A 17,896-nucleotide genomic window follows, 5' to 3' on the forward strand; every position below is an offset into this window, starting at 1 on the left:
ACATAAATGAATCGATAAAATAAATGTCATCCTTAAATCTTAAAAATTATTAGAGAAAAATAATTAAAAATTTAAAAAATGGTAAATAATATGAATTTAAAAATATATATAAATAAATGAAAAAAAATATGATATTTATTAACAAAAAAAATAATATAATTTTAAATATAATAAATAAATAATTTCCAAATTAATATAAAAAAAATTACTTTTTAAAAGAATTTTAAATCATTTTAAAATTAAATTTTACTGTTTTTTTGAAACGCATAATAAATGCCATTCTGTTTTTTGTATGTATGGACATCTGCTTTTTAAAAAAATCTAATAGAATTTTAAATATAACTAATTTATATGCATTAAAAAGAAAAAAATATTTATTTTTTATTTTTTATATATAAGAATTTTTAGCTTATAAATTTTTTAATGTTTAATTATTATTATAAACAATTCAATTAAAGTTTTTTAATATTTTTTATTATATTTTTTTTAACTATTTTTTTTATTAATTATTTTTTTATAATTTTATACATTCTTTACTGTTTTATTAATTTTATTTTATATTAAGAAATGGAATAGTTAATAAATATTAATAATTTTAATCCAAATGATATAAATTAAAAAATAAACTCACCTAAATCATTAAAAGCTTGTCTAAGTTAAGGAATAACTCTGACAGAATTATATAATCCGGCAATATAATTATTAAAAAGTTAATATGAAGAAGAAAAAAAAATAGCTCCACATTTAAAATTTAACGAATATAAATATTTTTATGAATTACAAAGGCAAAAAAATGTTGAATTAATTAAAAAGGTTAATTTAAAAATGAAAATGTAATATTTTCCTAATTAAATTTTTAAATAGGCAAGAATTGATTATATAAGTAAATATTAAGAGGAAAATCAAACTCAATAAAATTATCATACTAATATAAAAAATATTAATTAAGAAGAAGTCTTATTAGAAAAATTAAAAAAAAGAAGTAAAATTATAAAAATTTTTATTTAAAATATGTATGTTTTTATTTTAATAAACAGTTGAATAGTATAAAATAAAGTTTATAATAAATATAAAAACTTGAAGAAATTAATGCAAAAAATGAATAAAAATAAAAAAAATTAAAAAAATAGAAAACATTAGAAATGCATATTTTTATATAAGAAAAAAAATTAAGTTTTCTCTAAAATTTAATATTTCATAATTATTATATAAAAAAAAGGTTGATAAAGTTAGGGAATAAATATAGAAAAAAATGAATTAAAAAGAATTGAAAGATTAACAAAATATAAGAAATTTAGAAATTAAAAATTAAAAAAATAATATTTATTATAAAATATGGTTCTTAATAAAGAAAATATGAGAAAATTAATGATAAAATCATAAGAAGATAAAAATGAATTTTAAAAATAGAAATTATAAAAAAACTTTATTGAATAAATATAAAAAAGATCATAATTAATTGAAGAATAAAATAAAACTAAAGAAGAAAAAATTTAGTAAAAGTAATTCTTACTAAGTAAAATAAAAAAAAATCAGGAAAAAGAAAAACTAAACAAACAGCTAATTTAATAAGAAAGAATAGAAAAAGTTTGGTAATATTAATTAATAAAACATCATATTAATAATTATCAAAATAAAATAAAAAAACTCTTTAATTTTATTAAAATTATAAATGATTATATAATGATATAATTATTATATATTTAATGAAAATTAAATTAATATATATTTTAAACATATATATTTATTTTTATATTTATGAATTAATTTTAAGGAATTTACATGAACAGAAGTTAGATTAAAGTCGTTAAAAAGTTATTTAATTTAAAAATTATTATTAAAATATTTTAAATTATAAATAGATAGAACTAAAATATTCTTTAAGTTAATTAAAAATAGATTAGTTAAAGAATATAAAATAAAAGTTAATTTTGGAAAAATAGTAATAATAAAGTTAAAAATTATAACAGATTTCTTAAAACTATGAAAAAAACAATTCAAAATATTTCTTTTAAGCAAAGGATTAATTTTGGAAGCTTGAAAAAGAAAACTAATCACTATATTAAAACCTTGAAGAAAAATGTAAAAAAGTTCATGAAAGTTTACCATCATATTTATAGCTGTATTTAAAATATATAAATTATTAATATATTTTAATTTTTTATTTTTTAGTCCTGGTTTAAAATATTTAAATGATAATAGCTTAAGTATATCTATATAAAGTTAAATGAGAGATGATTTTAATAGCTAACTAGATGATAGAACTTCATTTTGTATTAAAAGTAGGTATTTATATCAAAAACAAAGGGCTTTAAATGAAGAATTGAAAAGCTTAACTGTTAAAGATAATTTGAAAAAAATTGAAAGACAAAGAAAATATAAATTATAAATAAATTAACAAAAATAAGAAAATATAAACAAAAAATTATAGGAAAAGTAATAAATGTAAGATAAACTTATACTTAAGAGAAACGATTATATAAAAAACGTAAAAATAAAATAGGATAATTTTAATTAGAATTTTGAAAAAAATCAGAGAAAATTATTTTATAGTTGTAATAAAATTATTTAATTATTTTTTATTTTTAAAAAAGAATTTTTAAGACCAGAAACTAGATGAAAATGAATAATTTTTAAATGAATTATATATGTTTTTATTTTTCTTAAAATTATTTAACATTATTTTATTTTTGATTATATAATTTTAAATTTATATTTAAATAAAGATTAAATATTTTTTTAATTTTAATAATTTGAAATTAAATTATAATGTTTTCATATTTTTTGTTTAAAATAGTCTTTAAATAAATTAATTAACTAATAAAAATTATTATTTAAATATTTAGAAAAAAAATTCTATACTTAATTATTAAAAAAACATTATTTAAATAAATATTATATTACAAATATATTTGATTATAATATATTTTCTTTTTTTGAATTAATACAAAAATTAATTTTATATGATATAAAATAAAGGGAGATGTAAAAAGAAATTATCGAAATAAAATTATCATTAGCTAAAGTTACAAAGATTTATGTTAAACCAATATTTCTCAAAAGATTAATAGAAATTCAGTAGAGTCCTTGATGGAACACAGGTTTAAGTATTAGATGATGATTATTAAGAAATATAATTTAAATAAAAAATAAATAATTAAATAAATGAATATAAAAAAAATGGATAATTTTTAAAAAACTAGAAAATATATACAAAAATAAAGATAAAAATATTATAGGTTTACTTTTCTATGAAATTATAGAAAACGCTCAAAAAATTACTAAATAGTAATAAATTAAAAAAATGAAAAATACAAAAAAAAATTTAAGATATAAAAATATATATAATTTAAATTTAATTTAAAATATGGGAAAAAAAGAAAATAATATAAATTATATATTAAAATTGTAAAAAAATAAAAATATTATTGATTATTAAAAAATTATATAATTTTAAAATCTAGAAAAAAAAAAAGGAAAATATTATACCATAAATTATAATAGTATCTTTTTATTTATAATTAAAAAAATATAAATAAAATAAAATAAATATATTAATTAGATATAAATTTAAAAAATAATATATATATATATATATAATTAAAATATATATATATACATAAATATTATTTTATTAATTTCCTATATCTTTTAATTTACATTTATAATCATTTTTTTAAATTTTTTTTTTTTAATTTTATTATTATCTTTTTTTTATTGTTTTTATTACATTTACGTATTTTAATAATTTTAAAATTTATTTAATAATCATCAATTTTTTTAAAAAAATATGATTTATTTTTTTAAATTAATTTTTTTATATAAGAAATATTATTTATTTATTCATAAATAATAAAAATATTAAATTAATTTTTAACAAATTATTTAGATTAATCATATAATTTTAATATATATTATATCATAATTCTATTAATTTTTATATATATATAATATATTTTGTATTTTTTTTTTAATTTAATTATTTAAATATTTAAAAAATATAAATTTATGAAAAAAATTGCTATAATAGGTGGCGGAATTTCTGGATTATCTTAAGCTTATTTTCTTAATAAACTTTATAAAAATTGCAATATATATATATTAGAATATTCAAATTCAACTGGTGGGGCAATAAAAACAATTATTTAAAATAATTTTATTTTTGAAACTGGACCAAGGTCTTTAAGAAATAGTTCAAATTTATTAGAGACTTTTAAAATATGTGAAGATATTGGAATTCTTAATTAAGGTTAATAAAAATTAAAAAATTATTAATTTTTTTTTTTAAAAATAGTTATTCCTTGCACCAATTTTAATAAAAAATGTTTATATTACAATGGATAATTGCATAATATTTATACATAATAAAATATTGTTTCTTTAATAAAAAATATTTATGAAAACCCTGATTTAATTAAAAGTGTAATTAAAGATATAAAGTTTGGAAAACCAAATAGATAAAATATAGACTAAAAGTAAATCATTATTTTATATTTAATATTAATTTTTAATAACTTAATTATAAAAGTTAGGACGTTAGTATGGAATAATATATTGAAAATTTGTTTGATACTAAATATGGTATAAATTTTAAAGGATTATCTAAATTTATAAATAAATATGCATTGAATGCTATGGCAAAAGGTTTTTAATTTTAGAAATTTTATAAATAAATTTGAAAAAGGAATTTATCGTGCAGACTCTTCAAAATTATCAAAATAAATTTGCATTTAGAAAATTTACATGTAAAATTATATTATGAAACATATTAATTAATTTGATTATCAAAACTAATAAATATCAGAAAATTTGCAATATTTTTTAAACAATACAATTTAAAAATGTATAATATTAATATATATAATATTATAATATATTTATAAAATTTATATTTTGTTTAATTCAGCTGAATCAATCAACTTTCAATAAGGAATTTAAACATTGCCAAATAATTTAGCTGCTTATTTATAAAAGAATAATGTTAAGATCAAGCTTAATCAAAAAGTTAAACGAATATAATTTAGCAAATAAGATAAAATTTAAGTAAAATATTTTTAAAATAATTATTTATTTTAGAATTTAAAAGGTTTTAACATAAGATTCTCAAGAAGAATATGATTATGTAATTTCAACATTAAATTCTAATTAACTTTCTGAAATTTTGTAAAATTCATAAGATTAGAATTCACCTAAAGTAATTAATTATATATAATAAATTTAAATATAATATATATATATATATATATATATATATTAATTTTAAAAAATAAAAAGTTAATGTAATTAATTAATTAATTAAATTAAATTGATTTACTTTCAATGATTTCTGTAAATTTCGGATATAAAGAAAGCATTATTGATGACAAAGTTTTTTTTTTTCTATGAAAAGTCTAATTTTATTATATTTTATAAAATTAAAAATAGTTAAAATGTTATGGGTATTTAATTCCTTCTTGCGAAAATCAAAAATTAATTGGAGTAGTATATGATTCTTGTGCTTATCCTACATTAGGACCTTCTGTAAGTTCTAAGATATCATTAATGTTTGGTGATAATATTGATATTAATTCAAGCAATGAAGAGATTATTTAAACTTGTCTTTAAGAACTAAAAAGCCATACAGGTATAAGTTAAATTCCTTGTGAAATAAAAATATCTAAGTGGAAAAATGAATTTCCTGAATATAAAGTAGGACATTATCAAAATGCTTTAAATATCATAGAGCTCGCAAAAGATATTCACAAAAACTTTTGGGTAAAATAAATATATTTATAAACTTATAATATTTTAATAGATTCATGGTAAATTTTTATTTACACCAGCAGTTCCAGAACTTATTTTATTATCAAAATGTATTGCTTAATAAATTAAAATAAATTGAATTAATTATATATTAAAAAAATATATATAAATATTATTGCATTTTTATAATACTTAAATTCAAAAATATTTTATAATTAATTTTAAAATCAATAAATATTTATTTTAATTTTTTTCTAAAAAAAAATTGTATAATAATAAAATTTATTAATGTCTGAATTAAGAGAAATTTTAAAAGATGATTCAAAAGTAAAGTAAATTGCAATAGCAGCTTTTAATACTGTTGATACTGATAAAAGTGGGTATATTGATTTAGATGAATTAGAAGCCTTAATGAAAGATATGGCTGTAACATTAAATATAACAGCTCCTACAAAATTTGAAATATCAAATGCATTTAAAGAAATCGATGCAGACAAAGATAAAAGAATTAGTCTTGATGAGTTTACTATCATGGTAAGGGAAATAATTAGATTAATGGCAGGGTTATGAAATCGCATTATATATAAATCATAATGTTTTAAAAATTTGCGATTAAATATAATAGATAAAATTTTATATAATCAAAGAAATTAATTTTTATATATTTTTTGAATTTCTTAATTTTTATTGTGTAATAGAAAGATTTATATATTTATTTTAAACATAAAAAATAATTCTTATAATTTAAAATTTTTGCAAAAAGGATGTAAATTTGAATTTACAATATTTTTTATAAATTTAATGCAACTTTTATTTATTTAATTTTTTTTAACACTTTAAAAAATATTCCATAAATTTATGCAAATTTAGAGGAAAAAATAACAATATTATAAATTCTAAAGTAAATACAAAGATAACTAAATATTTTAAATTAACAAAACTTTGATATTAAATAATTGTTTTCTTATATTTCTTTTTATTATAATAATAAGATAATATTGCTATTTTTTACAAATTCAAATATATAAATTCGTTTATTCAGTTGTATTATATAGTAATTGTATTCTTAATAAAAAATAAAAAATTATTTTAATTTTTATTTGCTAATTTTTTCGAAAGAAAAAGTAAATATTCATATTTGATTAAATATTTATATTCTTATTCGCTTTATAATTTAATAAGTTCTGTTATAAAGAATTTCACTATTTTTTTAAAAAGCAATTTTATATTTTTTTTATTATTAAAAACTTATTATCATTAAAATTAAATATCAATAATATAATGTTCTTTAATTTTATAATAAAAGTCAATGATATATAAAAGGTTAATGTAAAATTAATTTAAAAATCATTAATTTTCTTAAAATCAAAATAAAATACTGACCTAACAATATCAAAAATATGAAAATGATATAAAAATACTAATATTAATATATATCTACAGTCAAAAGAATATTAATTCTTTATGAAAACCCTATTTAAATAAATATTATTTTAAATATAAATTTATAATTAAACAATTATTATTCGAATAAATGTAAAATATAAATATTATTTAAATACATATTTATTTTAACCTTTAAAAAAAATTATATTTATATTTGAATTTAAATTCTTACTAGATAAAAAAAAATAATTCAATATAAAAAAAATTGAAAATGTACAGCACTGATACTAATTATGAGTTTATTATTAATATATTAATTTAATTATAATTAAAATTAATTCCTTTTATATAGATTTATCACACATATATATATAAATTATCTAATTTTAATAAAAAAATAAATAAATTATATATTAAATAAAATTAATTTTATAATTAAAAAACATTTAAAATATATAGTATAAGTTTATAAAATTAAGTGAAAATAAAACTTTATTAAACAAGTTTTTTTAATTTTATTATGAATATTTAATATATAAAAATAATAAACATATTAATAATTGAGATTCACATCTATAAAATATCTGTATTTAAACGCTTTAAATGAAGATGTAATTACCAAGGTTTTTATAAAAAAAAGAAATTAAGTGAAAAGTTACTATTATTTTTAAAGTATTTTTTAAAAACAATAATAAATTAAAATTAACTTACAATATAAATATTTTTTTTTAAAAAAAATACACTATTATAAATAATATCAAATAAGGATGAAAATTTTTTTTTTTTAGTATAGGAGATGAAATTCAAAAAGTAAATAATAAGTTTACTATTATAATTTTTAATATTAGTTAGTTCATATAACTATTTTCATATTTTAAAATTATTAACAAATATTATATTTTATTCTAAATTTTTAATTATTCCAAATATAAAAATAGAGAAATTCTAAAATTGTTAAACATATAAATAAAGGCTTTAATATTAAAAAATAATAATAATTACTTAAATGTAATTTTACTTCAAATATTAATAATAAAAAATTTTATAATTAGAAAACATAAATATTAATATTATAAATTTTACTAATAAATTTATATATTTATTTAAAAATATATATTAAATAAAATATTTTCATTATGCTGTTTTCATAATTAATATTCATATTTATAACTATAATATATTTAAATTAATTTTATTTAAATTAAAAAATAAAAGATATAATTAGATTTTACGTCACTTTTAAGAAATTATTAATAATAAATAATAAAATGTTTAAAAATTTTATTTAAAAAAATATAAAAATAGGATTCTTTTCAACATAAAAATTCAAGTTCGCAAAAGACATTCCTTAAAATGTTGAAAAAAAGCATATGAATTTATATTAATCTGTAACAGATGCTTTAGATGTAGCTTTAAAAACAGATAAAAAGTACTTTAAATACAGCATTTTTTCAATTATATATTTATTCCATTAAGTGCCTTAATTTTTGGAGAAGATGTTAAATTTGGCGGAGTTTTTAGATGCACATAAGGTCTTAATGAAAAATATGGAATTGATAGAGTTTTTAATACACCTTTATGTGAATAAGTAATTAAATATAAAAATATTATAAATTTAAAATAAAACTTTATTAAATATATAATTTTTAACAATTCTTATTATAAATACATTTTTAAAAATAATATAATATTCGCATTTTAATATATATATAAGATTTTTTTTAATATTATAATTTAGTTTTATGTTTAATATTCTATCTATTAATTAAATGATATTTTTTTTATTATAATAGGGAATAGCAGCATTTGCAATAGGTCTAGCTACAGTAGGTAAAACAGCAATAGCAGAAATATAATTTGGAGATTATATATTTCCAGCATATGATTAAATAGTAAATGAAGCAGCTAAATACAGATACAGATCAGGTAATTAATTTGATTGTGGTTCTTTAACAATAAGAGCCACTTGGGGGGCAGTTGGACATGGAGCTTTGTATCATTCCTAATCTCCTGAAGCAAACTTTTCTCATACACCTGGTCTTAAGGTTAATAAATTATGGATAAAAATAAATATATATAAAAATAAAGGTGGTTATACCAAGAAATCCAGTATAATGTAAAGGATTATTACTTGCAAGTATAAGAGATAAAAATCCTGTTATATTCTTTGAACCAAAATCATTATATAGGAACGCCGAAGACGAAGTTCCATTAATGGATTATGAACTAGAATTACATGCTGCTGAAGTTGTTAAAGAAGGAAAAGACATTACTTTAATTGCTTGGGGAGCTTAAATGAGAGTTCTTAATGAAGTATTTTTATTATATTTTTATAAATTATTTATTTATTTTTAACGGGAAAAAGGCTGCTAAATAAGCTGAGTAAGATTTTGGAATTTCATGTGAAATTATTGATTTATAAACTATTTATCCATGTGATATGGATACTCTTGTTAAAAGTGTTAACAAAACTGGAAGATGTATAGTTAGTCATGAAGCACCTGTTACAGGAGGTATTGGTTCTGAAATTGCTGCTGGTATATAAGAAAAATGTTTTTTAAGATTAAATGCTCCAGTATAGAGGGTTTGTGGATTAGATACTCCTTTTCCTTTGATTCATGAATTTGTAATTTATTAATATATTTTAATATTTTTATTTATAAATATATTATTTATTTTAAGATTTATTTACCTGATAAATGGAAAGTATATGATGCAATCAAAAAATCAATTAATTATTGAATTTTTATTTTCTTTATTTTTTTATTTATATTTTAAATAATTAGTTAATTCTTTATTTGTATTCTTTTATAAACATTTACAATATTAAAAATAATTGAAAATTTTAAATATTTATAAGTACTATTTGAGATATTAACTGATTGTTCATTTTACTATTAATATTTTTTTTAATTTATTATATTAAAATAATTAAAATTTATAAATGATTAATAATTTTAAATTAATGTTGAATTTAAATAAAATAAATAGATTATCTAATATTTGCAAGGTTGCATATAATGCAAATATAAATATTAAAATCGGTATTAAAAAAAAATATTGTGTTAATACTTAAAACAAATATTATTTTAATATTAAAAAAATATACTTTTATTGGGTACAAGAAAATAATATAAATATGCGGAGAATTTTTCATAAACTTGTAATTCTAAAAAAAGTAATATTTAATTCTTTTATATTTTAATTCTACATTATAAATTTCTAAAATAAAAATAGAAAGTATTATTTTATCAAATAAATATTTAAAAATATATATAATTATTTTTTTTAACTTTTTCTGAATCTTCCTTTTTAAATTCTGACTCAAAAAAAAAGCGATTAAAAAAAATTTGGAAAATATCAATATATATATATATATATATATATATATAAATATATATATATATATATATATATATATATATATTGTAATATTTTAAAAAAATTTTATCTTTTTTATTTAAAATGTTTTTTATTATTATTATTATTTTTTAAATTATATATAAGTTTTAATGGTAATTGCTAATTTTAAGTATTAATTTTTATTAATTAGAAATTCCAAATTAAAAAATACATACTTATTTATGAATTTATTATTATTTAAATATCTATATCATGTCTTATGCATATATATTTTTTTTTAACATATATTTTATTATTTGATGTTGTATTTTATTTATAAACTTTAAATAATACTACTAATTATTTGATTATCTTATATCTGTATCTGTTACTATTTTTTATATTTTCTGTAATTTTTCTAAAAACTCAATCAATAAAAAAGGTAATTATTTATTTTTTAAAGTTTTTTTATTTGAGTTTAAAAAAAAATACAATAAAAAAATAAAAATTAGCGTAGCGTAATTTATTAAAGAAATTTATTTTTCTTTATATAAATTTACTTTAACTTTTAATCTTATTTATTTATGATAAATATTACTTTTTAATAAAATTTATATGCAAATAAATTTTAATTTAGTTAGTTATAATTTTGTTATCAAATATTTTGTTAAAAATTATTGTAATATATAGTTCTAATGGCATTAATTATATATTTGATATTTAAATATATAAATTTATTTATACCATATATATATAATTTAGACTATTATGTTTTTCTCTAAATTTAAAATACTTTTTAATTAATTGATTTTTATCAATCTACAAATATTTAAAATATAATTATAAATTAAAGAAAAATAATAATTTTTTTAAATATTTAACTAAAAATTTATATAAAATTAATGTTTTGATAACGGGAGCCTTTTTTTTTTGAATCTATTTCTAGCCCTTTAGGAATTTGAATCTCGGATTAATTAATAAGTTTTTTTTTATTATTTAATAATTATTCTAAAAATGTTAATGATTTAAAAATTTTAAATAAATTAATATAAGCATGATGTTTATATAAAACTAATAATATTTTTTTATTTTTAATGAAAAATTTTAATTTTTTTATTTAATTTTTTTTTTTTTATATAAATTAAATATTATTAAATTATAATTAATATATTTAAAATATATAATTTTTATATATATTTTTATAATATTGTATATTCAAATTTTTGTATAAATAATGTTGCGATACTTAATCATATTCATTTTATTAATTAAATATAATTATATTTTTCATTAATTTTATTATTAAATTTTGTTATTTTTTATGTTTATGTAATTAAATAATATTATAAAGTTTATATTTAATTAATATTTAAATTATGCTAACTTTTTTTTTATAATATTACTTTATTTATCAAAGATTTTAATAATATATTTTTATATATTTATTTAAAATATAATAATTTTTTTATTGAATAAACAAAATACATAATTTTATTTAATTAAGGAAATCTTGATAATCTAAGTCGTATAATTTTATGCTTATATAATAGTAATATAAATTTATTTTATTTCCAATAACTATGTTAGCATTTTAAGTTTCCTATTTCATTTTTTTATTTCTTATTTTTGTTAGTTTAATTGTAAAATAATAATAATTTAATAAATCATTAAATTTTTTTTTAAATGCTTAAAATTTCTGTTATTTTTTTTGATATATTTTAAGCAAAATCATTATTATTTTTTAATATTGCATTCGCATAAATATTAATTTTAGTTTATTTATCAATCATTAAAAAATTATTAAAAATATTTATTTTTTTATTATTCCAGCCGCCAGAAAATAAATATTAAAATGAATTAAAAAATAAATTTTCTAGAAAGTTTAACTAATCAAGAAGATTCATTTAAAATTGATATCTTCCTTTCTATGAAATATATTTTTTATTGATTTAAAATATATTATTTAGATAATAATAAAATTATATATACTATGAATATTTTTTTACTTATATAAAAAAATGGATAGAACCTGTTTATGGATTATAAAAAAATTCGAAACATTTGCTTTCAAAAAAAATGTCTATTATAATAAAAAATAAATTTAAAATAGCATATTATTTTAGAAAATAAATATTTAATTGCATTTTAAAATAATAAAAATAATAAGATGTTAATAGAGCAAAATATAAATATTTAATAAATTTAAAAGTACTAAATAAATAGAAAATAAAGTTAATGAAGTATAAACTATTTATAAGAAAAAACTTTGTTATATGTCACTTACTATTTTAAGAAAAAATTATAATTTAGTTTGATGGATACGGTAAGAAAAAAATTATTAATTTATAATAAAAAGACTAATTAAATAAAATCATTTATTATTATTAGTAACATTAACAAAAGACTAATTTATGTCTTATTAGATTTTAATGTTTTTGATATGACATAAGACTTTGTTTGTTTTATAATTTTACTAATATTAAATAATCCAGCTTTAATATATTGCTTGTAGAATATAATATTTAATGCTAAAAATGCATCAAACCATCATGCTAAAATGATAAAACCATTTATTAATAATTTTATTTTTATTCTATATCATACTTAAGTCTACTTAATCCAATTGAATACATGATTGCTTTATTAAAAAGATATAATAGATGTCCAGAATTTCAAAATAGTAAATAACTTATTTTAAATTTCTTCATTTTATAAACATTATGTGAAATTAGTAAAATTATCTTTATAAAAATAATTTTTAGTGATATCAAAATCAAATATAAAAAAAAAACTCATATAGATATTAAAATAATTTTAAGTATAAATATAATAATAAATATTAATTTTATTAAATATGTAAAAATATTAACTATTTAAATAAATTGTAACTTTTAATTTGAAAATCTAATTTAATGAAATTTTAAAATTTAGCATTAATTGTAAAAAATTAACAATAACAAGAAATAAACTACAGATTATTTAAATACTGAAGAATAAGTATATACAAAAAATAGATTTTTAAATAGATTAATCAATTTTTTAAAATTTAGATTTAATAATCGACATTATTATATTAAAATTAAAATAAGTAAAACACTGATATCTAATATCAAAAAATTATAGGAAATAGAGTTTTCACAATAATTTACGACTAATTGCAATAAAAAATTGATGATATGATTTATCCTCACTCTATATTTTACTAAAAAATATACGCAGATATACCTATTAGAAATTATTCTTAATATATTATTAATTAAATTTCATTTATTTTAATAAAAAAATTATATTAAATTGTGTATTTGCTTAAACTAAGATTAAAAAATTAGACATAATTTAATGTAATAGAATATTTTTTAGATAAACATATCTTTAATTATATAAGGTTTGAAATAATTTTAATAATGCATAAATAAAAATTTAAAATTATTATTAATATCATTAATATTTTTTTTTTATTCATAAATATTCATTATTTAATCTTTCTTTAAAAAAATAATAAAATGAAAATAAAAATAAATTTCCTTTCTAATTTTTAGATATATAAATAATTAATTATTCTATATAATTATTGATCTATAAATATATATTTTTTATAAATATAAAAAAAATTAAATAAATGCAAAATATATAAATTGTATAATTATATTATTAATATAATATTTTTAAATATAATAGGATAAAAATAGTAATCTTTTAATGTTTTAGTTTTTGTAATTAATTTAATTTGAATCATCAATTATAAAACAATAAATATATAAAAATATATATTAGATCTTAAAGTTAAATATTATTTTATTTTTTTATAAACTAATTTTTAAAAGTTTTTAAAGAATAAAACAAATCGAAAGTAAATAATAATACTTTAAAATAAAAACAGTAAAATTTGATGATTAAAAAAATTAAATTGCATATAAAAAAACTTTTAAAATTTATTTATTTTACTAAATAAAGAAATAATATAAAAATAAAATTAAAAAAATATTTTTAAAGAAATAATTTTTAAAATTCATATAAAATATAATAATTTTAAATTTATTTTTTGTTATTTATTATTTAGTTTTTTAATATTTTCATTTAAAGAAAACCTTTTGCTTAAATTTATTTAAAAATTTAGAAAATTTAAATGTAACAACATAATATTTTTCCAAAAAATATATAAAATTATTATTTATAATAAAAATGTATTATAACTTATATAGAAATAAGCTCAAAATATTTGTAACACCAAAATTAAATAAAAAAAAATTAATTATATAATATTATAAAAATTAGTATAGAACATCAAAAGGCTAAGAGGGTTAATATGGCAATTTTCAAAATTTATAACCATAATATTTTAAATAAATAAAATATAAGTTTTTCAAAAATTTTGATGTCGCCTATAATTAGTAAAATACGAAAATATCATTTACATATTAAAAATAAAAAATATTCGAATTGAATTTTATGATAAAATTATATATTTAATAAAGTAAAAAAAAATTGCAAAAATATTTATATTTGTCGAAAAAAAAAATTCATATTTTTACATATCTAATAAAATAAATAAATTTTAAAAGTAACTTGTAAATAAATAAAATATAAAAATATAATTGAATATTATTTTGTATCTTTATCTTTTTATACATAAAAATATATCAATATATTTTTAATAATAATAATTACTTATATCCTTTTTTATATCTTTAAAATAAATAAAAAGATGATTACCAAAAGTTTTAACAAATTTAAATTTTTGATATAAAATAACAAACCAATACAAACGTTTTCTTAATGGAAACATCCTACCAATCTAAGGCCGGAAAAGACAATATTTCCTTCACCAAAAGAAATGTTCCCAAAAGCAAATCCTGAAGCATATTCGATTCCAAACGATTTAACACCTTCATTATTTTAAAATGCATTAGGTATAAAATTAACTCCAGAGCCTCGTGCAGCATTTATGTAATTTGCTAAATAGAATGGATAAATGTATCATATATTTGATGCGTCTAAATTTGTAAAATTATAAATTAAAGTAGATTTCATATTTTATAAAACAGCCGCTAGGTAGAATTTGCTAAAAAGCAGCATTTTTTTTATAGGGAAAACATAGACCTACTTTCAGAAATTGTGATTAAGTTACCTTTGATAATATAATTATTGTAAATGCGGAAAATATAGTATTAACAGGAAAAAAAGCTTTAAAAAAAACAATATTTTATCATAGTGGTATATATTTTAAAAAATATTTTTTATATGTAAAATTATATAAAAGGATATGTTGGAGGAATAAAGGAAAGATCTTATAAACATTATTTAACTTAAAAACCTGAATAACTTGTATATATATTAAAAAAATTATTTTTATTTTAATTAAATAAAGATTTACTATTGTATAAGTAAAATGCTTCCTAAAAATAAAAAAAGAAGAGATTTATTATAAAAAATAAGAATTTTTAGAGGTTTGTAACATGATCATAAAGAATTTCCAAATGTAGAGTTTAATTAAAATATAAAATAAAATTATTATGATAATAATTAAAAAAATATATTTAAAAAGTTCTTGCCATAAACTAAACCACTTGTTGATGAAAAATTATATAATCCATTTTTACAAAACATTGAAAATTTAGTTATTAAATACTAATCTGCATAAGGTATGATTTATAAAATTTTCATCCTTAATTAATCTAATATTAAAAAAAAATAGATACGCCAAAAGAATTCGAAGGATTAAAAAAAGATATTGATCATAACTTTGAAATTCCATTTAATTAAAGAGATAAAGTTGTTAAATTATCTGCCCATAATATCAAAGTATTTAAGGCCTGGAAAAAGTATCATGCGAAATTGAGAAGGTATAAGATTCATAAAATTAGACCTCCACTTAATAGAGATCCAAATAATTCTAGAAAATCTATATTAATTACTTCTGAAAAATATATTAAAGAACATAACCTTGGAAAATACATTGAACCCGAAGAGGCTCCAGAAGAAGATGATACTATTGTAAAATCTTTTCCGAAACCAACGAAAATTATATATTGAACAATATATTCATAAAATATATAATAATCATAATAAATATTTAGTTTAAAAATTATAAAGATTATAAAAATAGATAAAATATTATATATATGTTTTAGATTTTATTTAAAAAAAATATTTGAATTAGAATTATATAAATATTATAATAAAATAAATTATAAGTTTAATATTTGTAGATATATTATGCAATGTTTTTTGCATTTGAAATTAATTAAAATATATTAATTTAAATAAAATTTATAATTTTTATCGTTTTATTATTTATATTAAAAGCTTTTTAAAATATTTTCACTTCTATTTCGTATTTTATGCTTTAACAATTCAGGCAATAATAAACTTCTTTAATTTATATTTATATTTTATTTAATATTATTATAATAATTAAATTATGATTTTTTAGATAAAAATAATTATTATAATCTTCCAAATAATTATTATTTACTATTTATATCAAAATATTATAATAAATTCAGTTTTATATTTTATTATTATCTAATTCTACAAAATATTAGATATGAATTAATTTAGTTTTTTATACATTATAATCATTAATATTTTAATATGCTAATAATTTTTTTTTTGATAAATATATGCATTATGTAAATATTTATTCTTATAATTTTTAATGGTTTTTCATTATTTTATTTATGGTTTAAATAATTTAGATATTTAAAAAATTAATCTAATAATACAATATCCGAATATTTATTATATTTTTTTTTTAAATTATATGATTTATTTAATTTTTTATAATTTGAAAATAATTATTATATATTAGCTTTTTTTGCCTTATTTTATATATTTATTAATATATTTAAATGTTTTACAGTATTATATTGAAATATTTATATTAAATTTAAAATAAATTTTTGCTTTGAATTTATGTTATTTTTCTTTACTACTATAATGAGAATTTATTTATTATTTTTATCATTTAAATTTTAAGAAAATTTTTAAAATAAAACATTAAATTCGTTAAACAAATTTGCTTCTTATCATAATTATAATTAAACTAAACAAAAAGGATTAAAGAGGTTTAGGAATTCTAATAGTAAATTTTCTCATTTAAATATTTTAAAATTTTTAATTTATTTATGCCATATCTATATTTTGAATTTAAATTTTTACAATTAAATGTTAATTAAAATCTTCTTTTACATAATTTAATTATTATTTTTTATTTAGTTTATAGTTATTTGATTTATTATTTATTAATAAATTATCAAAGATCCTTAAGTTCTAATAATCTTACTTTCTAAATTTTCGTGTATATTTAATTAAAATTTATATATTATATAATAAAAAAAAAAAATTATTTTAAAATATAAATTATATAATATTTATAAAAATTAAACTTTATAATATATTAATTTTTTTGTTAAAAAATTAATAA

The 17,896-nt window shown here is 14.4% G+C and overlaps 3 protein-coding genes across 3 annotated transcripts, besides 22 other annotated features; all 3 read left to right on the forward strand. All coding sequences in view use genetic code 6, as the record gives it.

Moving 5' to 3' along the window:
• The first annotated feature begins 148 nt into the window (after positions 1–148).
• Positions 149–196: a microsatellite.
• Positions 197–458: 262 nt separating this feature from the next.
• Positions 459–503: a microsatellite.
• Positions 469–518: a microsatellite.
• Positions 469–524: a microsatellite.
• Positions 475–522: a microsatellite.
• Positions 481–516: a microsatellite.
• A 569-nt stretch (positions 525–1,093) lies between the features above and the next one.
• Positions 1,094–1,139: a microsatellite.
• A 2,278-nt stretch (positions 1,140–3,417) lies between these two features.
• Positions 3,418–3,459: a microsatellite.
• Positions 3,460–5,203: 1,744 nt separating this feature from the next.
• Positions 5,204–5,254: a microsatellite.
• Positions 5,255–5,934: 680 nt separating this feature from the next.
• Positions 5,935–5,993: a microsatellite.
• Positions 5,994–6,030: 37 nt separating this feature from the next.
• Positions 6,031–6,460, forward strand: IMG5_196640 (hypothetical protein; the record flags this gene model as incomplete). The annotated part of the gene is made up of 1 exon (XM_004024229.1): positions 6,031–6,460. The coding sequence occupies one exon, from the start codon at positions 6,031–6,033 to the stop codon at positions 6,310–6,312; it is 282 nt and encodes a 93-aa protein (XP_004024278.1). The 3' UTR covers positions 6,313–6,460.
• Positions 6,461–6,933: 473 nt separating this feature from the next.
• Positions 6,934–6,977: a microsatellite.
• A 546-nt stretch (positions 6,978–7,523) lies between these two features.
• Positions 7,524–7,568: a microsatellite.
• An 838-nt stretch (positions 7,569–8,406) lies between these two features.
• On the forward strand, positions 8,407–9,871 carry IMG5_196650 (hypothetical protein). Its single transcript, XM_004024230.1, has 6 exons — positions 8,407–8,557; positions 8,605–8,716; positions 8,922–9,173; positions 9,217–9,441; positions 9,494–9,754; positions 9,811–9,871. Exons 1-6 carry the CDS (start codon positions 8,499–8,501, stop codon positions 9,868–9,870), a joined length of 969 nt encoding a protein of 322 aa, XP_004024279.1. The 5' UTR covers positions 8,407–8,498; the 3' UTR covers position 9,871.
• A 182-nt stretch (positions 9,872–10,053) lies between these two features.
• Positions 10,054–10,091: a microsatellite.
• An 82-nt stretch (positions 10,092–10,173) lies between these two features.
• Positions 10,174–10,242: a microsatellite.
• Positions 10,180–10,235: a microsatellite.
• A 249-nt stretch (positions 10,243–10,491) lies between the features above and the next one.
• Positions 10,492–10,555: a microsatellite.
• Positions 10,556–11,573: 1,018 nt separating this feature from the next.
• Positions 11,574–11,598: a microsatellite.
• A 5-nt stretch (positions 11,599–11,603) lies between these two features.
• Positions 11,604–11,656: a microsatellite.
• Positions 11,647–11,679: a microsatellite.
• Positions 11,680–12,995: 1,316 nt separating this feature from the next.
• Positions 12,996–13,040: a microsatellite.
• A 1,403-nt stretch (positions 13,041–14,443) lies between these two features.
• Positions 14,444–14,478: a microsatellite.
• An 808-nt stretch (positions 14,479–15,286) lies between these two features.
• Positions 15,287–16,503, forward strand: IMG5_196660 (hypothetical protein; the record flags this gene model as incomplete). The annotated part of the gene is made up of 4 exons (XM_004024231.1): positions 15,287–15,684; positions 15,731–15,795; positions 15,839–16,112; positions 16,166–16,503. The coding sequence occupies exons 1-4, from the start codon at positions 15,372–15,374 to the stop codon at positions 16,501–16,503; spliced, it is 990 nt and encodes a 329-aa protein (XP_004024280.1). The 5' UTR covers positions 15,287–15,371.
• A 207-nt stretch (positions 16,504–16,710) lies between these two features.
• Positions 16,711–16,749: a microsatellite.
• The last annotated feature ends 1,147 nt before the right edge of the window (positions 16,750–17,896 follow it).

The sequence above is a fragment of the Ichthyophthirius multifiliis genome (genome assembly GCF_000220395.1).
Source record: "Ichthyophthirius multifiliis unplaced genomic scaffold scaff_1120509251400, whole genome shotgun sequence".
In the NCBI taxonomy this organism is placed as follows: Eukaryota; Ciliophora; class Oligohymenophorea; order Hymenostomatida; genus Ichthyophthirius; species Ichthyophthirius multifiliis.